This window comes from Clarias gariepinus, chromosome 1, assembly GCF_024256425.1.
Source record: "Clarias gariepinus isolate MV-2021 ecotype Netherlands chromosome 1, CGAR_prim_01v2, whole genome shotgun sequence".
In the NCBI taxonomy this organism is placed as follows: Eukaryota; Metazoa; Chordata; class Actinopteri; order Siluriformes; family Clariidae; genus Clarias; species Clarias gariepinus.
This window is the reverse complement of record NC_071100.1, coordinates 25,877,817-25,898,327: the sequence shown is the minus strand read 5'-3', so window position 1 is coordinate 25,898,327 and position 20,511 is coordinate 25,877,817. Positions and strand designations below refer to the sequence as shown.

At 41.0% G+C, this 20,511-nt stretch overlaps 1 protein-coding gene across 1 annotated transcript in view; it reads right to left on the bottom strand.

The window, feature by feature from the left end:
* The window catches only part of si:ch73-335l21.1 (insulin receptor substrate 1-B), a 50,170-nt gene extending 29,877 nt beyond the window's left edge, over window positions 1-20,293 (bottom strand). The window contains exons 1-2 of the mRNA XM_053496754.1: window positions 19,587-20,293; window positions 2,617-5,934 (exon numbers count right to left, since the gene is read on the bottom strand). Coding sequence (XP_053352729.1) covers window positions 2,617-5,934; window positions 19,587-19,929 — 3,661 coding nt within the window. The 5' untranslated portion in view covers window positions 19,930-20,293. The remainder of the gene's footprint in view (window positions 1-2,616; window positions 5,935-19,586) is intronic.
* Window positions 20,294-20,511: the final 218 nt, after the last annotated feature.

The following is a 20,511-nucleotide window of genomic DNA, read 5'->3' as shown; positions in this document are numbered from 1 at the left end:
ACCAGAACCAGAAGATATGAGCACATCACCCCTATCTTATCTTCACTCCATTGGCTCCCTGTGAAATTTCGCATTGATTTTAAAATACTACTCTTGACATATAAAGCATTAAATGGTCTCGCGCCGCAGTACCTGAGCGAACTGCTAGTGTCTTACGATCCGCCACGCCTACTTCGATCAAAGGATGCAGGCTGCTTGTCAGTACCGCGTATTATGAAAAATACAGCTGGGGGCAGAGCTTTTTCTTACAAAGCCCCAAAGTTATGGAATAGTCTTCCAAATAGTGTTCGGGACTCAGGCACAGTCTCAGTGTTTAAGTCCAGGCTAAAAACCTATTTATTTAGCCGAGCATTTTTATAAATAGATTTGCCATAGGTAAAGGAGCAGATCTGGGGGACTCATGGACGTAGAGTATTATGGTAAACTGGTATGTTTGGATGCTGTCTTCCTCACTCTCATTGATCACTCAGGTTTGCTGACGGTGAGGTGATTGTTTGCTTTACATGTCAGGAAGCCCTCATGTTTGTGTTTCCTTCTGGCTCCTCCCTTTTAGTTATGCTGTCATAGTTAGTCCTGCCGGAGTCTCTGCTTGCACGCTACAGTTAATATACATTCACATTATACATTGTGTGACTGTGACCATACCTAACTGCCATCTCTCCTCTTCTTCTCTTTCCCCCCCTCTTTCTTTTTCCTATTTCCTCCTGTCCCCCCCTTTCACTCTTTCTCTCTCTCTCTGTCGAGCTACACATGTCGTTCCTGAGCTGCCAGTGATCCAGACTCCCTCTGCCCTCCGGACCTGTCTGACCCATCCTGGTGCCCCGCTTCTGGCTGAAGATCTCGTCACATGGATGCCCCGTGTGTCTCTCTGGGATGCGTCTGGTGTCTGGGAATGATCTCTCTACCTAGAAAATGGTTCTGGCCTTGACTGGTGTTGGCAACTGTTTCTCTGGGGACTTGACAGTTCGATAGTTCATGACTGGAACTTCTTACAAGTCTACCTGGGTCTTCAATAACTACCTGGACTCCATATTAACATCAATTAACATCAGCTATTATAGCTGAACTGCCTCCCACCCTACACACTGTATAAATGCAGATCATTTACTGCTTTCTGTTTCACCCAAATGAGGATGGGTTCCCTGTTGAGTCTGGTTCCTCTCAAGGTTTCTTCCTATTACCATCTCAGGAAGTTTTTCCTTGCCACTGTCGCCCTCGGCTTGCTCACCAGGGACAAACTGACCATTTTGATTCATACAAATTCACATTTCATACAAACTTAAATAATTCTTTTGACTGTGTAAAGCTGCTTTGCGGCAATGAAAATTGCTAAAAGCGCTATACAAATAAAATTGAATTGAATTGAATTGAATGCCCCCTGAGACCCAGCAATCAGGATATATATAGACATATAGAATGAAAGAAAGCAAACACCTACACACATCACCCTCCCTAGCCTAGAGAAAAATTACTTCACTGGCATCCCTCATCAGATCCCTCCCAATCTCTCATACTCACTTCATTCTTTTGTTTTTCTTGTTCTCACTTCACTATTCTCTACTCCCCCGACTCTCTCTCTCTCTACCTCCCCCTCTGGCTCATATCAGATGTCACCACGAAGACCCAGCCTGGAGTCTCGCCTGGGAAAATCCCCACAACGCTGGTCATTATTATCTTCATGGTAAAGAGGGAAGGCAAAATGTATGCAGATCCAATAACAGCCAAATGTCACCCAAATTCTCTCTTCTATCGCCACCATCTGCATGTCTCACACACTGTCTATCTCTCTCCACCTCTTATTTACTTCAGCTCATTTCTGGTGCCATCTTTGTTTCTTACCCACTTTCTCTATTACTGTCTGTGTATCTCTCTATCTTCCATTTCCAAACTGAGCTGGGCACTCTTCCAATTATTTATTCCAGACCAAAAAAAGAAGCTAAAAAAATGACCATATATATATATATATATATATATATATATATATATATATATATATATATATATATATGACTGACTATGGGCCAGACCTTTGTCAAGGCTAGACTGGCTTCGTTTCAACATTCACAGCTAGTACGCTTCAGTCCCCGAGCACCACACCATACTGCCGACTTAACGTGAAAATCTCACACACTTGCTCTCTGCTGCAGAAGGAGCCAGCACAATTGCTCTTCTAACACTCCGGGAAGAGGCTATACTACTTGCAGCTATTGATAACTACTGTCTCTAACCCCAGGCCCAATCTTATTCAATATTAGGGGAACAATAAGTTCATTTTAGTTCGGTAGTAGCAGGTTCCAATTCCTCACACAAAAAGTCATGGGAAGCATTTAGGTGAAGCATGTCTGACGGAGTGAAACTGCTAAAAAAATAAAAAGCCAAAAATTCTTATGCCTATTTCTTGGATTGACAGAAAACAGAATAGACAATATTAAAAGATTTAATAGCCTGAACTTGCTACATGGCTTAGAGGTCAGTATTGTTACCAGCTTATAGCCAAGAAGACAAGTAGATTGCTGCACTCTGTAACAGCAGGTGGACAGGAATTAAAAGTACTACTCCACTATCCCATAATGTTGAATATTCAATAGTAAAAACCGAATAAAGAACTTCTCTTACCAGTACCGTCCTTGCTGCTGTTGCTGCCCTGGTGTGAACGTAGCTCCTCTGACTTGTAGAAGTCAATGCTAGCATATGTGTTGAGATTTGAAGCATTGCTGCTCAGACCTCCTGCTCCTCCAGCACCTCCAGACGCTCCAGTACTTAAAACAGTTGAAAATAACCGTGCTGCTGTTTGGCCAGAAGTTTGTGCATCAACAGCAAGATGTGAGCTTTCTCTCGTAGCCAAGTCTAGGTCTATATAGTTGAGGCCTTGCTCTGTGGGTGAGATCTGAGTAGTATTTGTGTTAGGTAATCCATGGCTGGCATGTTGATTTGGTATATCTACCAAGTTTCCACTGCTGCTCAAAATGCCATCTAAACCAAGTCGTCGTGCTATGGCTTGGGTGTGATCATTGATCATGCACATAGAAGAGGAGGAACTTACAGGACATGAGGACAAAGAAGAAGGGGCCAAAAATGTTTCAGAACAGTGGCGCCGTCGAGCTTGAGGGTCTGCCCTTATTACCTTAGCACCATGATCTGGATTTGGGGCTTTGGAAATAGGAAAATCTAAATTAAGCCCCAGGCTTAAAGTGGGAACCATGGATTCTTGTCTGTCCAGCAGGGTTTCTTTAGCTGTTGTAGAACTAGTGGTCGTGTCTGAGCTCAATCCAAAGACCATTTCTGTGTAGTCTGCACGTAGCATAGGCAAGTCCACTGACTGAGAAGGTGATGAAGGCTGATGCCCACTATGTCCGATTTCTACTTCACCCTCTTCTTCATGTTGTATTGTTATCTGCTCATCCCAAGCCTTGGGGGTTGTTGCAGGTGGGGTTGGAGGAGTGGGAAAAGAAGGGAAACCAAGCGGAGTGAGGGAAAAGGAAGATGGTGATGGGGAGGCTCCTAGCTCCATGTTGACATATTCTGAAGCAACAGATGGAGAAAGAACAGAGGAGGGGCTGCTGGGATGTGGCAAGAACCCAGCCACACAAGAAGTAGGTCTAGGCAAGGGGCGTTGTGAGTTGGCAGGAATAGAACCATCCTGTCTAGGTCCTCTAACTACTTCTCTAATGCTTCGCTCACTCTTGAACTCTATACTGACATATTCACCAGGACTTTTAGGCTCAGGCGGGGCTGGGGTCTCACGGACCCTAGGTAAGGTATTGGCTTTAGAGACATCCACAAACAAACTAAGAGGACGGTTTCTCTGGCTATGTGCTTGTTTAGCTGCCCCAGACCCACCCTTTACTTGGGCCCCTGCAGCTCTCCTTCTCACCTGGGTCCTTTCTTCACTCTCGCCCAGACTTTCACTGCTAGCTGAACTGGACGAGTATGATGAGGAGGAAAAAGAAAAGTGCCGTCCAACTCCAGGTTCTTGATAATTGGATGTGCCTTTAGAACTGCCAAAACCTTGACCCCCACCATTTCCATGTTCAGTACACTTTCCTTTTCCTAAACCATCCTCAAAGTGTTTAGTGCTGTTGTGTTTATAAGAACGGGGTAGGGAATAGTAAGAATATACCATTTTGGGGGGAGGTTGCTGAGGACGTTTTTCAGATGCTGTAAGAGACTCTTGAGGAGAATGAGTGCTGTTGGCACGTAAACTGATAGGTGACATGTTCATATAATCACTGCCAGGCCTACTGTCTGCACTGTTCCTGCCAACCCAGGCTCCTGAAACCACACGCTGATCTGGGGAGCAGCTGCTATTTGGCGACATCAACATATAGCCATCTGTGTTAGAAGTAGGAAGGTGGATCTGCTGAGGAAGTGAAATACTATTGTTGGGAGTCATAGCCATATAGTCATCTGCAGGTTTTGAGTCTGACACTGCTACTGACAACGAGTGAGAGAGGGACACTGGAGGAGACGTTACCCCTGGCAACATGGACATGTATCCATTGTCACTACCCACATTACCGTTACTGGTAACAGTTGATCCATCTGATCCACAGTTTTCCGTGTCAGCTTTAGACTCTGCAGCTACATCCAGATATCTGGTTCCACCAACAACTGATTCTGAATCCTGGCGTGAGCTGAAAGACTCACGACTAGTACTTCGAGACATTATAGCATAGTTGTCCTCCTCAATCTCTATATCTGCTCCTCTGCGATAAGTGCCAAGTCTCTCAAGAGCCATGGGAGGAAGAGATGCCCTTTTACTGATCATCCTACGTTCATTGTCACATTCACGCCCCGAAGAACGTCGCAGAACCCTTCTAATCTGAGGCACAGAGTTGTCAGTTGGCAATGAATTGAATGCCCCTTTCTGTGCCATAAGGATATAGTTGGCAGCTTCATCCCCACCGGAGCTACCTACAGAATCTGTCTGAACAGTTGCAGTCAGCAAAGAATGCTCACCTGGGCTGGAACCGTATTCATCTGAAGAACCATAGTCACTGAATGAACCAGAAACTGATGGCTGGCGCAGAGGCATTCGATTGTACGTGTTTCCATTTCCATCCCCACCAGCAGCAGTAGTTCCGGGACCTGTGCCTACAAATTCTGACCCACTGGCTGAGTAGGAGGAGAGGTTCTGGGCAGGTGAAGTGGCTGGATTTGAGATGGACCTCATTAGAGCATGCTGTGGCTTGACTGGTGTGGGACCACGTACAGACGTAGACCTGAGAATAGGTGTGCTAGAACAGGATCCATTTGTTGTGGGACTTGAACAGGAATTTACACCCTTTGTCCCGGCATTCATGCCATCCTCTACTTTTGCGCCATCACTGGAGCTACAGGGTCTCGATAACGCATGGCGAGGTGTAGGTGAGGCATTGTTGCTAGTGCCACTTCCTCCTCCAGTGGTTCCGGGTGGCTCTGTGCGAGGTCGTCTGATGAAACCCACTTGGCTGGGTGGAGGGTTTGGGTGGTGGCGACGAGATGGAACACTGATTGGATTAGATGGAATAGCACCACCACCTCCTCCTGCTGTAGTAGACTGTGACTTACTGCGTTGACGAAACTCCTCACTTAGGGACTTCATGGCTTCAAGTAGAGTCTCATGCATGTTTTGTGCCACGACTGAATCCTCTACCTGCATCCAGAACTCACCAGGGCCAGTCACTGCTGATCGGCCAACCTCCACAAAGAAGAAATTTTCAGAATGGCCACAACGTCTCACATTCATAAGCTGCAATACAACAGCTGCTGCATCTGAGTTGAGCTTGACAAAGTTGACGGTCTTATCTGTAAGGCAGAGTCGGTATATACCCACTAGGTTTTTAGCTTGCCCAAGACCTTTCGGCCAAACTTTAACTTGCCAGACCTCCTTAAACGCAGGTCCAGGCGATGGCACACCATAGTCTCCAGAATTACCATCACAGACTGCTTTACCTACAAAAAGCAGAGGAAAAATACTAGTTATAACTAAACACTGCCAATCATAAATTCATTGTTTAAAGAAGTATGTTCTTCATTTTACTATTTTCTGCCAGTTTAGGAGAGTAATTCAAAAATATAACACACATAAAAAACATCAGTGCAGTGACTAAAGAAATGATTTGCAGTAAAAACCTACTTATTTTAAATACATACTGATAATAAATAAAGTTAAATATAAGAATTATCATCAGTATTTACATTTGTCTCAGAAATTAATTTAATCCACAAGCCTTTATCAAAATCTTATTAAAATATCAGTAAATATATATTCTAGTATTTCTAAATATTTCAAGTATGATAAATAAGTATGTGTGGTGAGAACGTAAACAAGTCATTTATGTAATGAGCTACATTGAAACATAAAGTTTATAAAGATCAGACCAATTTACAAAGTAAGCTGATTCAATATTCATACAGTATATACTGGAGTTATGAACACAGTGCATTTCAAAATCTTATCCTAAAGGTGATGCAACAACCTAATTACAACCTGATTAGTATCAGGGTTTTACCGTAAGTTTGTTAATTTTAGAGCTCCTTATGTAATACAGTGGATGCCACAAATAAGGACAAAGGTCAGTAAAAAGTAGGTTTGTGAGGAAATTAACTATTAATAACACACCTACAGACTTGAACTAGATACAGTTATACAGCTGATCAAAGGCATTTATAAATCACTTGACCATTGACCTTTGGAGCCAAGCAAGCAAAAGGTACATTTCTGTGCCCAAAAAATCTGATGCCTGCATGGTCCAGGTTTTCATATCCACCCTATTCTGATTTACCACCTGCATGGAAAAGCAAGACCTCAGGGTCTCCTGTCATAGGAAGAAAAATTGTTGAGAACTGTTAAGTTATTTAGCCACTTATCAGATGCCGTGTTTCATTGTAATACTGCCAGTAGCCATTCTCGTTTGTATGACGCTCTGGAAAAACTCCTCTTCAGCAGCGCCCTGACATCTTTTGCCTATTTCCTTTCTTTCTAAACTAAGCACCTGATGGTTCTAATTTTTTTTCTTTACATTATCTCTATGGCACTAGGCTGATTTATTAAGTGGGAATGTAATAGTTTCTATTTTATTTCTGTATTCATAATAACAAACATCATACTAATAATTCACATAATATAAAAAAACAAAATATTTGTCAGAAAAAAGAAAAATCACACAATGCTCACACAAAAAGGTATAATAATTTAAATGAAAAATGGTTAAATATTTCATATAAAAAAAGGAAATCCCAATAAATTTTACCTGCATATTGATTTAAAGATATTAGATAAGTAAAAAAATAAAGCAATTTAATTAAAAAAAGCATTTTTTTACCCTGCAGTAATATACAATAATTAATAATTAATTAACACACTTCCAGTGGCTTACTGGAAAATAGTTATAACCACAAGTCATAACATGACATGACATGCCGTAATAATAGAAATAAGATTTTTGTGGCTTGGTCTCACTTTATCTTTATTACACACTAGATTTATTTGTTCATGATTGTGAATGAGATTGAAAAGACATGAAGAGAGACTGACAAACTACTACACATTAAATAAACCAGAAAAAAAGTGTTTGTGTGTGAATGGGTGTGTGCATGTGCATGTGTGTGTGTGTGTGTGTGTGTGTGTTTGTCGGGCTGAATATTCATTTTGGTGTATGAAAGCATTTTAAAGAAACGTGAAACACTGTTCAATACATTTGTGTTTTTTACCTCGCACCGTCTCCAGTGGAAAACCAGTAAGACAATCACAACCATATGTAGAAAAGTGTACTGAGGCACGCACTTGCAAGGACACCCTGCTCTCTGCTCTGACTCACCCTTCCGTCGCTGTTGCCAGAACATTTCAGTTACGTGAATAAAAACAACAAACCTGCAAGGTGTTTTCTATTTCCTTCTTCTTTTCCAAAAACAATAAGAACCCAACTTTTCTGTCTTTTTCATACGTGTTTTATTTGCTTACACATGGGACGTTACTGAAGTCAATGTAAGACCTCACAAGTACAGTAATATCCAGTGTATGTGTGTGTACATGTCTGTGTTTGTGTGTGCGCATGTTTGTGAGTAGTTTTTGGTGAACTTGGGTTACGCTTGCAGCCAACATTATTTGAATCATAGACTCAAATAATGTTCACAAGACTGCTTAATAGCAGCATGTATGAAAATCTTTCTTCTTTACTCCTTTTCTCTTCTGCAGAAATCTTCCAAACTGGTATTCCAAAGCTTTTAAAAGAACAGAATGTGAGATTAAGGGGCGTTAAAACTGGTTCGAGTAACGGACAAGTTTCAAGAGAGTGAGGCAGAAAACGAGAAGAGGGACAGAAAAGGTTTGGGTAAATACTGGACAGGTCCATGTTTAGCCCTAGCAGTAAAAGCGTGGACCTCACACAAACACTCTACTCTTCTGTTATTCTGAAGGAGCTCCTTAACAGAGTGTGCAGTGTTTACCTAATGAGTGCTTACTTCACATCCTTCTGCAAAAGCACACCACTTGAAACTGGCGATGCTCCCGGCTAGCGACTTTGATCTAAGAACGTAATGTGCCACTAGTTTACATGGAAAAGAAAACCACTATAGTCATTTTATACCCACTGGGCAGTTTAAGAGCAGTTGGCTTAGATGTAATATTTTAAAAATATCACAGTTCACTAGAATGTATAAAATGTAGGGTTTTATTTTATGGTATTTGGGAGTGAAGCAAAAAAAAAAAAAAAAAAAAAGTTTGTTTAGTCATTTGCTCTTGGGCAAAATAAACAGAACCGGGCTGACACGGGTGGAGCAGTGCAACAGGGCTGTGACATCTGAAATTCATGGCATAGTTTTTTGAAGCTTCTTTTATCCAGGACAGAGTCTCTTTCGTCTCAAGGATGGCCATGTGAAATTTAAGAGTGTAAGGAATTGTCACTATCCGCAGCTATCTGTTAATCCTCCAAATGCCCATAGACAAGCCTGTATTCAAATTTACACTCAGTGTGTATATGGCCCGATCAGACCTAAACCAGAGATTTTGTTGTGCTTGTGGGAGTGTGTGCTTGTGCCCTAAGATGGGTTGGCGCCTCAGCCCAGGACGAACCATAGCATGATGTCCCTGTAATCTCTGTGTCTCTGCTAATACTGCCCCTGACTTTTCCTCAAACTTTGCTACATCAATTAAGTTCACAGTTAGCACAAGTATGAAATGTGATATTTGAATAATATTTTCTAAAGACCAAGAAGTATTATCCGCAAATGAATAAACTAGGAATTAGTGGGAACTTCCAATGTTGCTTATAGCATTTCATTAGTCTCTCCACAGACCCTCAGAGTGCACTGTAAATCTATTTTTAATTAGACTTAATTCACTTACCATATCAAATTGTACAGTATTTCTTCTCAGCTCTGCCTTAACACTTGGTTGCTATGCTGTAGCTGGTGATGCCAGAGTATGTTGGGGCCACTTCCAAAACAATCCTGTAGGTACTGAGCTTATGAGTTCTGTTTGCTCCATTTTACCAAATATATAAAACCGTGAGCATGACCAGGCAGTAATAAATGACGAAATGTTGTAAGTGCATTGTTTAGTGTTGTATGTTTGGTAATAAATGTGGTTTTCATTTGTCACACAAGCGTTGTACCTGACAACTCGCTTGCTCCCACGTGAAAGTAAAATCCTTCATTTTCTTTCTTGCGTCTAATGGGATCCCAGATCCTCTAGTCTCAACTAGACCCTGCGTGAACCTTCCTGATAAGCTTTCTAAACCAACAACAAAGAGTATCAATCTGTCAGTTCTTACTACCACTAAAATTTATAAATGAAACCAAATCATAAATATCTTTGAGAAACTTCCTGACTTTTTTTTCTTTTTTTTTTTTAAAGAACGTATGAGGAGCTGATTTTTGTAAAGATGAAAGTAGCAAATATATCTGATTATGTATTAGTTTTAACATTGTTCCTTTTATATACTGTGCAGAAACAGTTTACATAAGGTTGGAAAATATAATAAAAAGTGTATATGGGCGCACCCTCATGTCAGAGTTTGCATTTGTGCAATGATTAAAAATTCAGCACTTATCATTTTGAAAATCTAACAAAAAAAACAACATAAATACTCCCTCCATATTAACTATAAAAAGAAAAGTGACTCATTTTTAGGATTCACTTCATAGAGAAGGTCTTACTTAAATACCATCCACAAATCTTGCTAATCTGTATGCTCACACACAAATTGCTATTTACCATAAACTACGCTAAGTAAAAGGATGAGTTATGAGCATCAATAATGATATGTAACTATATTTGTGTTTCTCTTGGACAATACAATAATAAACAGTTTCATTTCATCAACCTTCGTATACACAAGTTTGGTCTATTTAGTATAAAGATATAATTATGGAAGCTGTAAAGCATCACTTAAGGATTAAAAATGTTAAAGAATCTGACATACATACACAAACACAACTTTTCTTTTTTATTTTCATCCAATTATTCTACCACTGCTTTTTCTTCAGATGTTCAAGGCAAATCTCCCTCTACCTCCAGATCAGATTAAATATTTGATTATCATTCAGGCTGGACTATCTCACCATGGCATGCTGGTATTTTATATTCTCTCTCTCTCTCATAACCCACATATTTGCCATGTACGCGACCACACACAGACACACACACACACACACACACAAAAACAACCGGAAAAAAAGATAAGAAAAAAAAAAAACAATGGTACAATACGGTTTGGTTCTGATTACTATGACAAGAGAACATTAACTATACTATTTTAATATCATATACATGTGCTAAAGACTCAGGTACTTTAAAAAGATTAGCATTACATTAAAAAAAAGGAAAAAAGTGACAACACTTAAAAGCCATCAGTAGTCTCAGGTACAATTTGTACAAGTTAATAAGGAAATTGGCTGTTTTTTTTCCAGGTATGTTGAAGAACCTGTCACATTTCTTGTATGCAAAACCCATAACCCTTCATTTTTTGCTTAGTTTTGTGTGCAAAAGTGGTTTCGCATAATGTACAATGAAGGCATATTTTAAGCATATTTTAGTTTGAACAGAATTATGATTTTATATAGGTAACCGAAAGTCTAGGTAAGGCTCAAAAGAATCACGTTAATAAAATGATTAATTTAATTAAATTAATTCTGCAAAAAGTTTTTACTGCACATTTTGTCAGCGTATGGCATATGACTGTTAAAATAGTTTCCACAAAAATAATACGGGTTTTTCCCCACATTCCCAAACTGTTCGTGAGAACGTGCCAAACTGAAATTCTTGACGATTCTTGGTCACTCGACACTGACTTTCTTTCCCCCCTTGGGGTTTGTCTCTTTTATCCTAGGGGTTGCCACATCGGCTCATTTGATCTGCAAGATCTGGCACAGTGTTGCACTTCCTACACTGGATGCACTTCCTGTTGCAAACCTCTCATTATTCTAACCAGGCTTGGGACCAGCACTGCATGCAGCAGTAAGGCTATATGAGCCCTGTTGCCCGAGGACACAACAATGGTGACTCGGCCGTCATGGTGCTCTAATCACCAACCCTCCGATTGGCAACCCAGGGATTCAACTGTCTGAGCCAAAACCTGCCCCGATTTCATTTGACACTGAACCACCTATGAACTGACTATGCATTACATATGACATAGTATGATGAACGGAACCGTCACAAATACAAAGTTTTCAGTGGACTTTCCAAAGCAATAGCACAAAAGTACTTTAGGGTTGTGGCTTTGAAGAGTTCAGTGAAAAGTCTGTATTTGTTTGAACTACGTTCTTGCTTTAACTAACTTGAACAGTAGTTTAACTCCTAAAGGTAGTGTATGCCACGCCAAACTTCATGTCAGACAACACACTACGGCCTAGGAACATAGTCGACACAAACTACATTCCTTAGTGGTACACTTCACCTGCATGTTCATAATAACCAGAATACTAATCACTCACATGTTCCCAATCACCCTGGCAGCCTACTGAACGTACTGTACATACTGAGAAAAGACTTTGGACTTTGCCTTCTTACAAAGTGACACTTAGTTTGTACAAATCTCAACTTGCCAAGTCTTGCAATCTTGTGTCTGATTTTCTGTTTCCCTCCGCCCCCTTTCTTTTAAAGTCATGTATTGTTTCATGGTTTTGTGTGTTTTGGAATTGCCTCTGATACTCTTTGTTGATTGCCTGACTGATTACCAAACCCTGTTTCTGGCAATGACTTACAATGTAGACTTACCCGTGCCAGATTTATTAAAAATTATTAACTTGTATTTGCATCCATCTCAGCCTCTCTTGCCTGATGGCACCCAAGCCATGAAATATCACATCTTACATACTACGTAATGTTTCAGGAATATATTCGGGTCCCAGGCTTACTTTAAATCGCGATTTGTTCCAGAGTTTAGCAGTAAACAAATGGTGGGGGATTTTTGTGCAATTTCTGCTGCACAGCTTTTAAAAAGAGATCCTTTGACCAATCGTCATGTTTTGGTATTCAGTCTCTACATTATTCAAAAGTCTGGTTATTCAGCAACAGGTCTGTGTGCGTCATCATCCTATCTGTGTGGAAAATGAATAAAACGCCCCATGTCTATTTGAAATGGTGGAATTTTTATGGATGTTTTAAAACTTAAGTATAAAAAATAAAAACAGACATGGGCTTTTGAGAACAAACCTAATGTCTTTTGGGGTTTTTTCTGTAAAGCGCCTGAGTGCTGCTAAAGTGTTTAAAGCTGTGCGTGTGTTACTGTACAGCACCATAGGAAGGCAGAGAGACTCGGGGAGCGAAGGTGTGGGAGCAGAAAAACGGTTACATAAGCGCTTCGTTTCAAAGTGCGAAGACCATAGGGTAATAGTCATAAAAAAACTGCCGAAAAATCAGGTCAGACAAAGTAAATGATCCCTGAATAAAAGCCATAGGGACCTGAATCACTAGGTCTTAACACTCTGAGGCGTCTAAGTCAGTCAATCAGTGCAGAATAGAAGCCATCAGTGTACACTGGTTCACTTAGTGTTTAAAGGAGAGAGGGTTGTGTGAGACAAGGGCACTGTCTTAAAAACTGTTTTGCGGAACGATTCCTCTCCTGGACATTTCAGTTTAGTTTTTTTTAGGAAGAGGAGTCAGTCAGTGGCAAAGAGAGAATAAAACAGCTGTGTGTAACCCAAAGAGCTAGCAAGAGCAGGGAGATAGAGAGAGAGAGAGAGAGAGAGAGAGAGAGAGAGAGAGAGCGAGCGCAACTGAGCGAGAGGAAGGAGGAGTGTGTGTTCCATTTAAAACCCTGGGAGCTCTAAGCTTTTCCTTAGCTGCCAAGTGTCCCCGTCTGTCTCACACTCCCACCTCCCTCTTTCAACAGGACACACATGCACAGACTCTGAGGCTCATTTCACACAGTTTTTGTCAACGTTTGTCACAGACACACACACACACACACACACACACACGCACACAGAGAAGCTGGCACTGCTTAATCAAACCTAATGCTGGCTGGTTAAAATAAACACAAAACTTCTTGTCATTTGACAACATGCTGTTCATTGTCCACTAGTGAGATCTGGCAGAGTAAAGCCAACAGACACCCACACAAAGCACCTCCATTGCACTTTAACTGGGAAATTATACTGGGTTACCACACCCTACTCTAGATGCAAATCTACCTGCAGGGTTTGGCACCAAGTCATACGGCAGAAGCTGCTATTAAACATTTTAAAAAGACGAGAAGGTTCTTTCTTTGAAATAAGTGAAGTCAGCCAACCGCATCTTTTGGAAGTGTTGCTCATGCTGCATCTTCCTCCTAGTGCAGCGTAGTACACTAGGAGGAAAGCGCTATCTACTCTCTGTCACATACAGTACATGTGGTCTCACATTCCTACAATTGGCTAGTGTCACTGTGATTAAGGAGAGAGAGACAGAAAGAGAGAGAGACAGAGAGATAAAACGCCCTCTCTCCTACCCAGATACTGTGGGCATTTTTCTTTTTTGCTTCATTGGGTCCTAAGCACAGATGGCTTTGAAATTGTCAGGATTTAAACATGACATCTTCTGATAATGTGGCAAATGCTTTTCTGTTGTGAGACTTGAAATCCAGTTTTTCTTCTTCTTCTTTTTATTTCAAGGCATTTGGCAGACATCCTTATCCAGAGCGACTTTTGTCTGATTTTATCTCATTATACCTCTGAGCACTTAATGGTTAAGAGCCTTGCTTATGGGCCCAACAGTGGCAGCTTGGTGGTGCTGGCATTTGAACCAGAGACCTTCTCGATCAGTAGATCGAACTTCTTAATTTCTAAGCTAACCCTCATTATTATAATTTATTTTATAATAATAAATACATTTTATTTTCTTTTGATCTTCCATTTCTTTACCAATTTAACACAGGTCTAACAATGTGTGTTTTTGCTCAGGCAAAAAATACCTGCATTTTTTTAATACCTCAACCTCGCTCTGCTTCACTCCTCCTCCTCCTAACCCACACTTTGGCTGCTGCGCCTCAGTCAAACAGGGAATGGCAGAGCTGAGCAACAAGCTGAAGAATGGTATCGTCCTATATGAGGTCACATTAGGGGGACATTTAATCAATTAAAAAATTAACTAAAAACTAATGGCTAATAACTGTATGGCCTTTATTTGCAGACTATTATTATTATTATTAGTAGTAGTAGTAGTAGTAGTATTATATAATAAGAGCGTAACTACATTTTTAAAAAGTACAAAATAAATTTTATCTTATATAATTGAGGGGGCAAAAGGACCTAATGCCCCCAGTGGACCCGCCCACCTGTAGCCCAGTCACATCAGCAACGGTGAAATTCTGCAAGACGAACAGTGCACCAAGAGTAAGCCTTCTTTATGATAAGTGGGTCTACACTGGGTGTTTTGTAAAAACTCATTAAACATACAGGACAAAATTGATGACAGTGCAGACTTGGAACAGCTGTGTGAAAGTCAGAGTTCACCTCTTTCTTATGTATGTGTGTGTGTGTGTGTGTGTGTTTGATGGTCAATTTAATAAGGCTTTATTAATACGCTTAATAAAAACATTCTGGTCATTTAGAATGTTGCATGTCATGTATAGCGCTGGCCAAAACATACTGTTTTAAAGCCTGGGTAAATAAGACTAGTAAAATTACGTGCTTGTGGAATTTTTAAAAACTCTCCTTTTTGAACAGACCTAGGATAAAACTGAATTTGTGTGTCGCTGTATCTTCATATATGACACCGCATTCCATTTGCTTGGCACTTAAGTATAATCTACACAATTACTCTCAATTGCAAACAGATAACCTGGACTCTTGGCTGTGTTTTGCACTGAACATTCGGAATAACCTAAAGAAGAACCAGAATTGTGCATTCTCTTGAGAACAGGCTGTTTGTGCTCAAGCAGTAAAACATGTCAGAACTATTTAATCGCTGAACTCTGTCTGGTAAGCACGGGCATCATTTCCCAGAAATGCACTGCCCTTAAGTGCCCAGTCAACGAAAGGCTGACTACTGCCTCCCTTAAAACAGTAGCTATTCATTTGTTTTTAACCTCAAAATGGTCTTCCTGGACGGAGCTGGCAAGCAAGAAATATCTTACAATCAAACGAACCTAGTGACCTCACTTTCCTCACTGGCTTGTATAGAACAGCTGAAAAAGAAAAGTCTTTGTAATTTGCTGGCAGAGAAAAAAAGAGAGAATGAGCTCAGTTTAAGGATGTGTACACGTATATGCACACAGGGGTGTGAGTGTGGCAGCGCACAAACATGAGCATGGCCCAATTTGTTAATGTGGGTGCGTGAGGTAATGCAAGGTCTAATTCATTGTAATATAATTATTAGGTACACGACTTGAGATTTAGTTTAATACATTAATAGAAGAACATCATTATCCAATGTTACTACTACAGAATCATACATGCAGACAAATACACAGATATATATATATAAATATAATATATATATATATATATATATATATAAAAACACAGTATATAGTAGTACTAAACTTAAGCAGACATAGTTTTCAACTTAAGCCTCTATAAACCTCTAAACCTTAACTGAATCAGCATAAAAAATTATTAATAATATATGAGGTCATTGTTATCAATGATTCACCCACGGCTCAAGAATTTTTAAAGAAATTTAAGCAAAGTTACCTGTGCATTGATAGACCAAATAAGTGCATTGATAAGGGGCATGATTTAAGGCTTAAGACATCGCCGGACAGGACAGCGGGCCAGCACAAGATAACCCAGTGGGAACTGCCCGTGTTTTAGTTGTGAATGAGGACATGGTGTGCACTAATGTGCTATTGCTGAGGGTCAAACTATAGCAAACAGCCTTGCAGCAAATGCAAGCTTAGGATTTAGCAAGTAGTTAAAATAGTACAGCCTTGTCCCACCTTCAGCTCAGTGCCTGTCTTTGTGCGTCTGTGTGCAGCGCACCCGGAGAAACTCACGATGATGGTAATTACCGCCACATTAATGACACGAGCAAGATCTAAAAGAGTATAACCGTTAAAGAGTTCGCCTCAATGGAGTCTCTCACACACATCCCATGAGATGGCGGTGGCAATGTGGTGGTAATGTGTGATGTAAACAAGCTGACCTCTCTGGCGCCAAGCTGTCATTTGGTAAATTTCTGCACCTGACTTGCAGATACAGAAGGCGGCAGCACATGCACGATCCACAGAATATCACCTTTCATCATTAACTTGACAGTGTACTTAATGCATTTCACAGTTTTTTTAAACAATGTGCAACTATATGGAATATCCCTGAACGATTTCGTCATTAACGGAAAAGTAAGCAGAATACCAGAGGAGCAGACATGCTGTCTCGGTCTCGGTGACGTCTAGATGTGTGTGGAGCATTCAAGTGGTGTGAAGAGCATTAAATTTCCCTGCAGCTGAACAAATAGAAAGTACTGGAACATCTACCCTGTGTTGTATGCCCTCCTTATGCACAGGTGAGCCAATTGCAGTGTGTGTGTGTGGATCGTTGTGTATGTGGCAGCTTTTAGTCTGTGATCTAAAGTAGATTGTTCAGCATTGTTCAAACATGCTGGTTCAGACCATTCCTCTTTTCTTTAAACCTTTCCACAGTTTAAACCCTGCAACAACTCAGTGTGGTTTGCATATTCAAACTGTGGTTACTGAAGTAATAGCCAGAGTGCCTGGGTTTCAAAATATTCGTCAATGGGAAAATATTTGTCCCAAATATCGCCTCGCATGCCCCCCAAGCTATAATTTACTGTTGCGTCTTCAAGGACATGGGGTGCGTATACTGTCTCTGGTACCAGTACAGTACATACCCATGTCTCTGGTTACCCCATAAACTGTGGTTGCTGAATGAAAAAAGTCAGTGCTGGTTTTCCTTTTTTTTTTTAAACCAAGCTGCATTAAAAAAATAGGTTATGTGGTCTTCTTGCAAATTTGCCATCAACTGAATCAGCATAAAAAAGTATTAATTATATATTAGGTCATTGTTATCAATGATTCACCCACGGCTAAAGAGTTTTCAAAGAAATTTAAGCGAAATGACCATTTCATTGTAAGACCTAATAAGTGCATAAGAGAGATGCCAAAACATTTGAGAGACAGATCAGTGGATGCCTGGATTTTTAGACATCATAGTTTATGACTAACAACTGCAGGATCTCCCTTCTTTCACCCTCCCCACAACCTGTCTCCTGTTACTCCTCTGTTGCTTTTTCTCTTTGTATTCCTTTATGAGATAATTTTATGCATTCAGTGCAATCCATTAAAGTCCACAGAGAGTGCAACAATGTTGACAGAGCTTCTCGAGCTCACAGCATAGATCTGATCAGACCCGTTCTTTGGCTCTTTGTTATATAACACATGCCGTGGAGCAGCACCTTGACCTGTGATTTAAAAAAAAAATTATTTGCCAACATTGTGTCATGTGGTTCGATTGAGTTATCTCTTAAGGCCAAGGGGCAAACAGGCATGAGGAACGCCTTACTTATGGATGTCATGTGCACTGATCTTTTCATTTCTGTTTACACTAGCTTTAGATTGAGTGTTTTACGAAGTCAACTACAGTTCTACCGACACATGCGTTGTTGGGTATTTTACACAGTCCACTCAGAGTAATGGAGAAAGAATATGAAGAAGGAGCTTTATCTTTTCTAATCAGGGTGGAGCAACAAATTATTACATAAGTGCATGACTCTTTACAACTCACCTCTACGCACACACAAAGCATTTTTAGTATTTGTATAATCCATAATTTTTTCCTAGGTATTATTTTTGTATAGAAATACATACAACATATATGTTGACTTAGCCAATACAATATCTAAAACAAACAAACAAATATTATGCATGTCAGACTCTCTAAAGTCAAGTATGTTGTTTTATGTCTTCTACTTTTTCTGTGTATTTTTTCCTGAAAAAGTGAATGCAGTGCAGATGTGTTCAAATGTAATTTAACATATATGAATAACATTTTAATTAATAAATCAGTTTTAAACATTTTCTGTAATCACTCTTCACAGTGAAAAGCTCTTTTGAGGGTTCCACCCCTTGGAAGAGAAAATCTATAGTTTGTTGGCTTTTTCTGGACTTTGTTGTTGTTGTTGTTGTTTTTATTTCGAAGATTTGAGTCCTGTCTTTTAAAAACAAGTATTTAAACCAAACACATGGTTAAGTGTGTGAGGAAGTGATCACTGAAGCTGCGAGATAAACACTGGGGCTCGGTATGGCGGCACGGATAAGAAACCCAAAAGCCATAACATCAGGGTCGCAGTTACTTTTGCCCTTGTTTGTCAAAAGATGATCTCACAACAACACTTTAACCTCAGTGTGAGGTGTCAGTGAACTCAGCAGATGCACGTTTAATGCCAGTAATAGCCCAGTGAGCACCGAGACAAACTGTGACACACTGGCCAGGCTTTAATAAGCCTGTAAAAGGCCTTTGTTGTTGCCCTCACATTTGGTCAGTCCTGGTGCACAATGCTTTGACCTCTGCAGCAGTTTGTTGGTCCTTATTACATTTTATACCTCTGCAATTCATGACAGAGGAGTCTTATTAACATGAATGCATTTTAAATGCTCTGGTAGCATGAATGTGGTTCTAACAATCAGAATTAAAAAGCTGTCCAAAAGTTCACAGGGAAATCAACACTTTCTAGCAAAAAATAAAATATAAACTACTTCTCTTTAAAGGAATAAGTGCATTTTCATGCACAACACGAAAGTAGAGACGATTCTGTTTGTGTTTACGACTAAATGGCACTTTTGTAGAGGATGTTTTGGAAATGAGCTTGCAGTCTCCTCTATGCATGGACGCCCTGCAGTCGAGACTTTACTGCACTGATCCTGCAGCTTTGTTTATAAAGCACGTGTTTGACAATGTGTAGCGTACAGGGGGGAAAAATAATACGTGCACTGCAGAGTACCAAGTCAGGAAGTCTGACTCGGAAATGCAATTTTAAATTTATTTAAAGATTGTGGACGGGGTTGAGACTGGCGCCACGACCTGCCACGTTAACACCTCATTCAAACAGCCCCTCGTGTGACCACACAGTGTCCCAAACGGCACAGGACAACGGTGTACCGTGTTGACGTGGTTAAGGACAGTGTGTTTCTGTGTGTGTTTCTGTGTGTGTGTGGACTCACTCTTGCAGTGCAGCTCGAGCAGCGCGCGGTACCACTCGTCCTGGTCTTCCTCGCTCTCCGCGGCCACGGCGAAGCTCTCCGCGCGCGAGTACAGCACGATCATGTGCTTGTGCTTGGCGTCCGCGCGCTTGTTGATGTTGAAGCAGGTCTCGAGCGCGAGCGCGCGCTTGGGCGCCGTCGCCTTGCCGCCGCGGAACTTCTTCTCGCTCTCGTAGTACTCGAGGCGGGCCGGACCCCGCGCCGAGGCCGCGCGCAGCACGAAGTAGCGCCGGTGCATGGACTTCTGCTTGCGCAGGTAGCCGCTCTTCCGCACGTCCTCGCAGCTCGGAGCCTCGCTCTCCATCGCGCTCTCTTAATCCCGTCCCGTCTTCATTCATTCACTCACTCACACTGGAGCACGGCTCGCGGTGTTTTCCTCTCCTTCCTTCTGGAAAAAAAAGTCGCTCGTCGTGCATGCGAGACTCGCTCGTGTGCGTCTGCTTCCACACACACACACACACACACGGTGTGTCCTCGTTCTTGTTTCAAGGGGGGGAAAGTCATCAACCTAACGGCTCGTTAAAGTGTGTGAAAGCCTCTTGTGTCGATGTGTGAATAGCACGAGTGTACAGTAGGACAGACAGCCAGCATCGCCTCTGCTCCTACTGCGCAGCCTGTCACTCACCCCCCGTCCCCCTAGTTAAAGAGCGCGCGCATGTGTGTGTGTAAGCGTGTGTGTGGGCACCAGAGAGGAGGGGTGAGGAGCTTCACTTCAAGACGAGCTTGCCATTCAGAATCAGATTTCAATCACAAAACCCGTCGCCCTTTTTAGTAAAATTAACAATCTTTTAAAGTTACTTTTCTCAAAATCATTGCAGAACTGCTTTTAGCCATGCTAAGTTCATCAGCTTTTACTGACACCCCGAATAGATAAGTCCATTTTCAA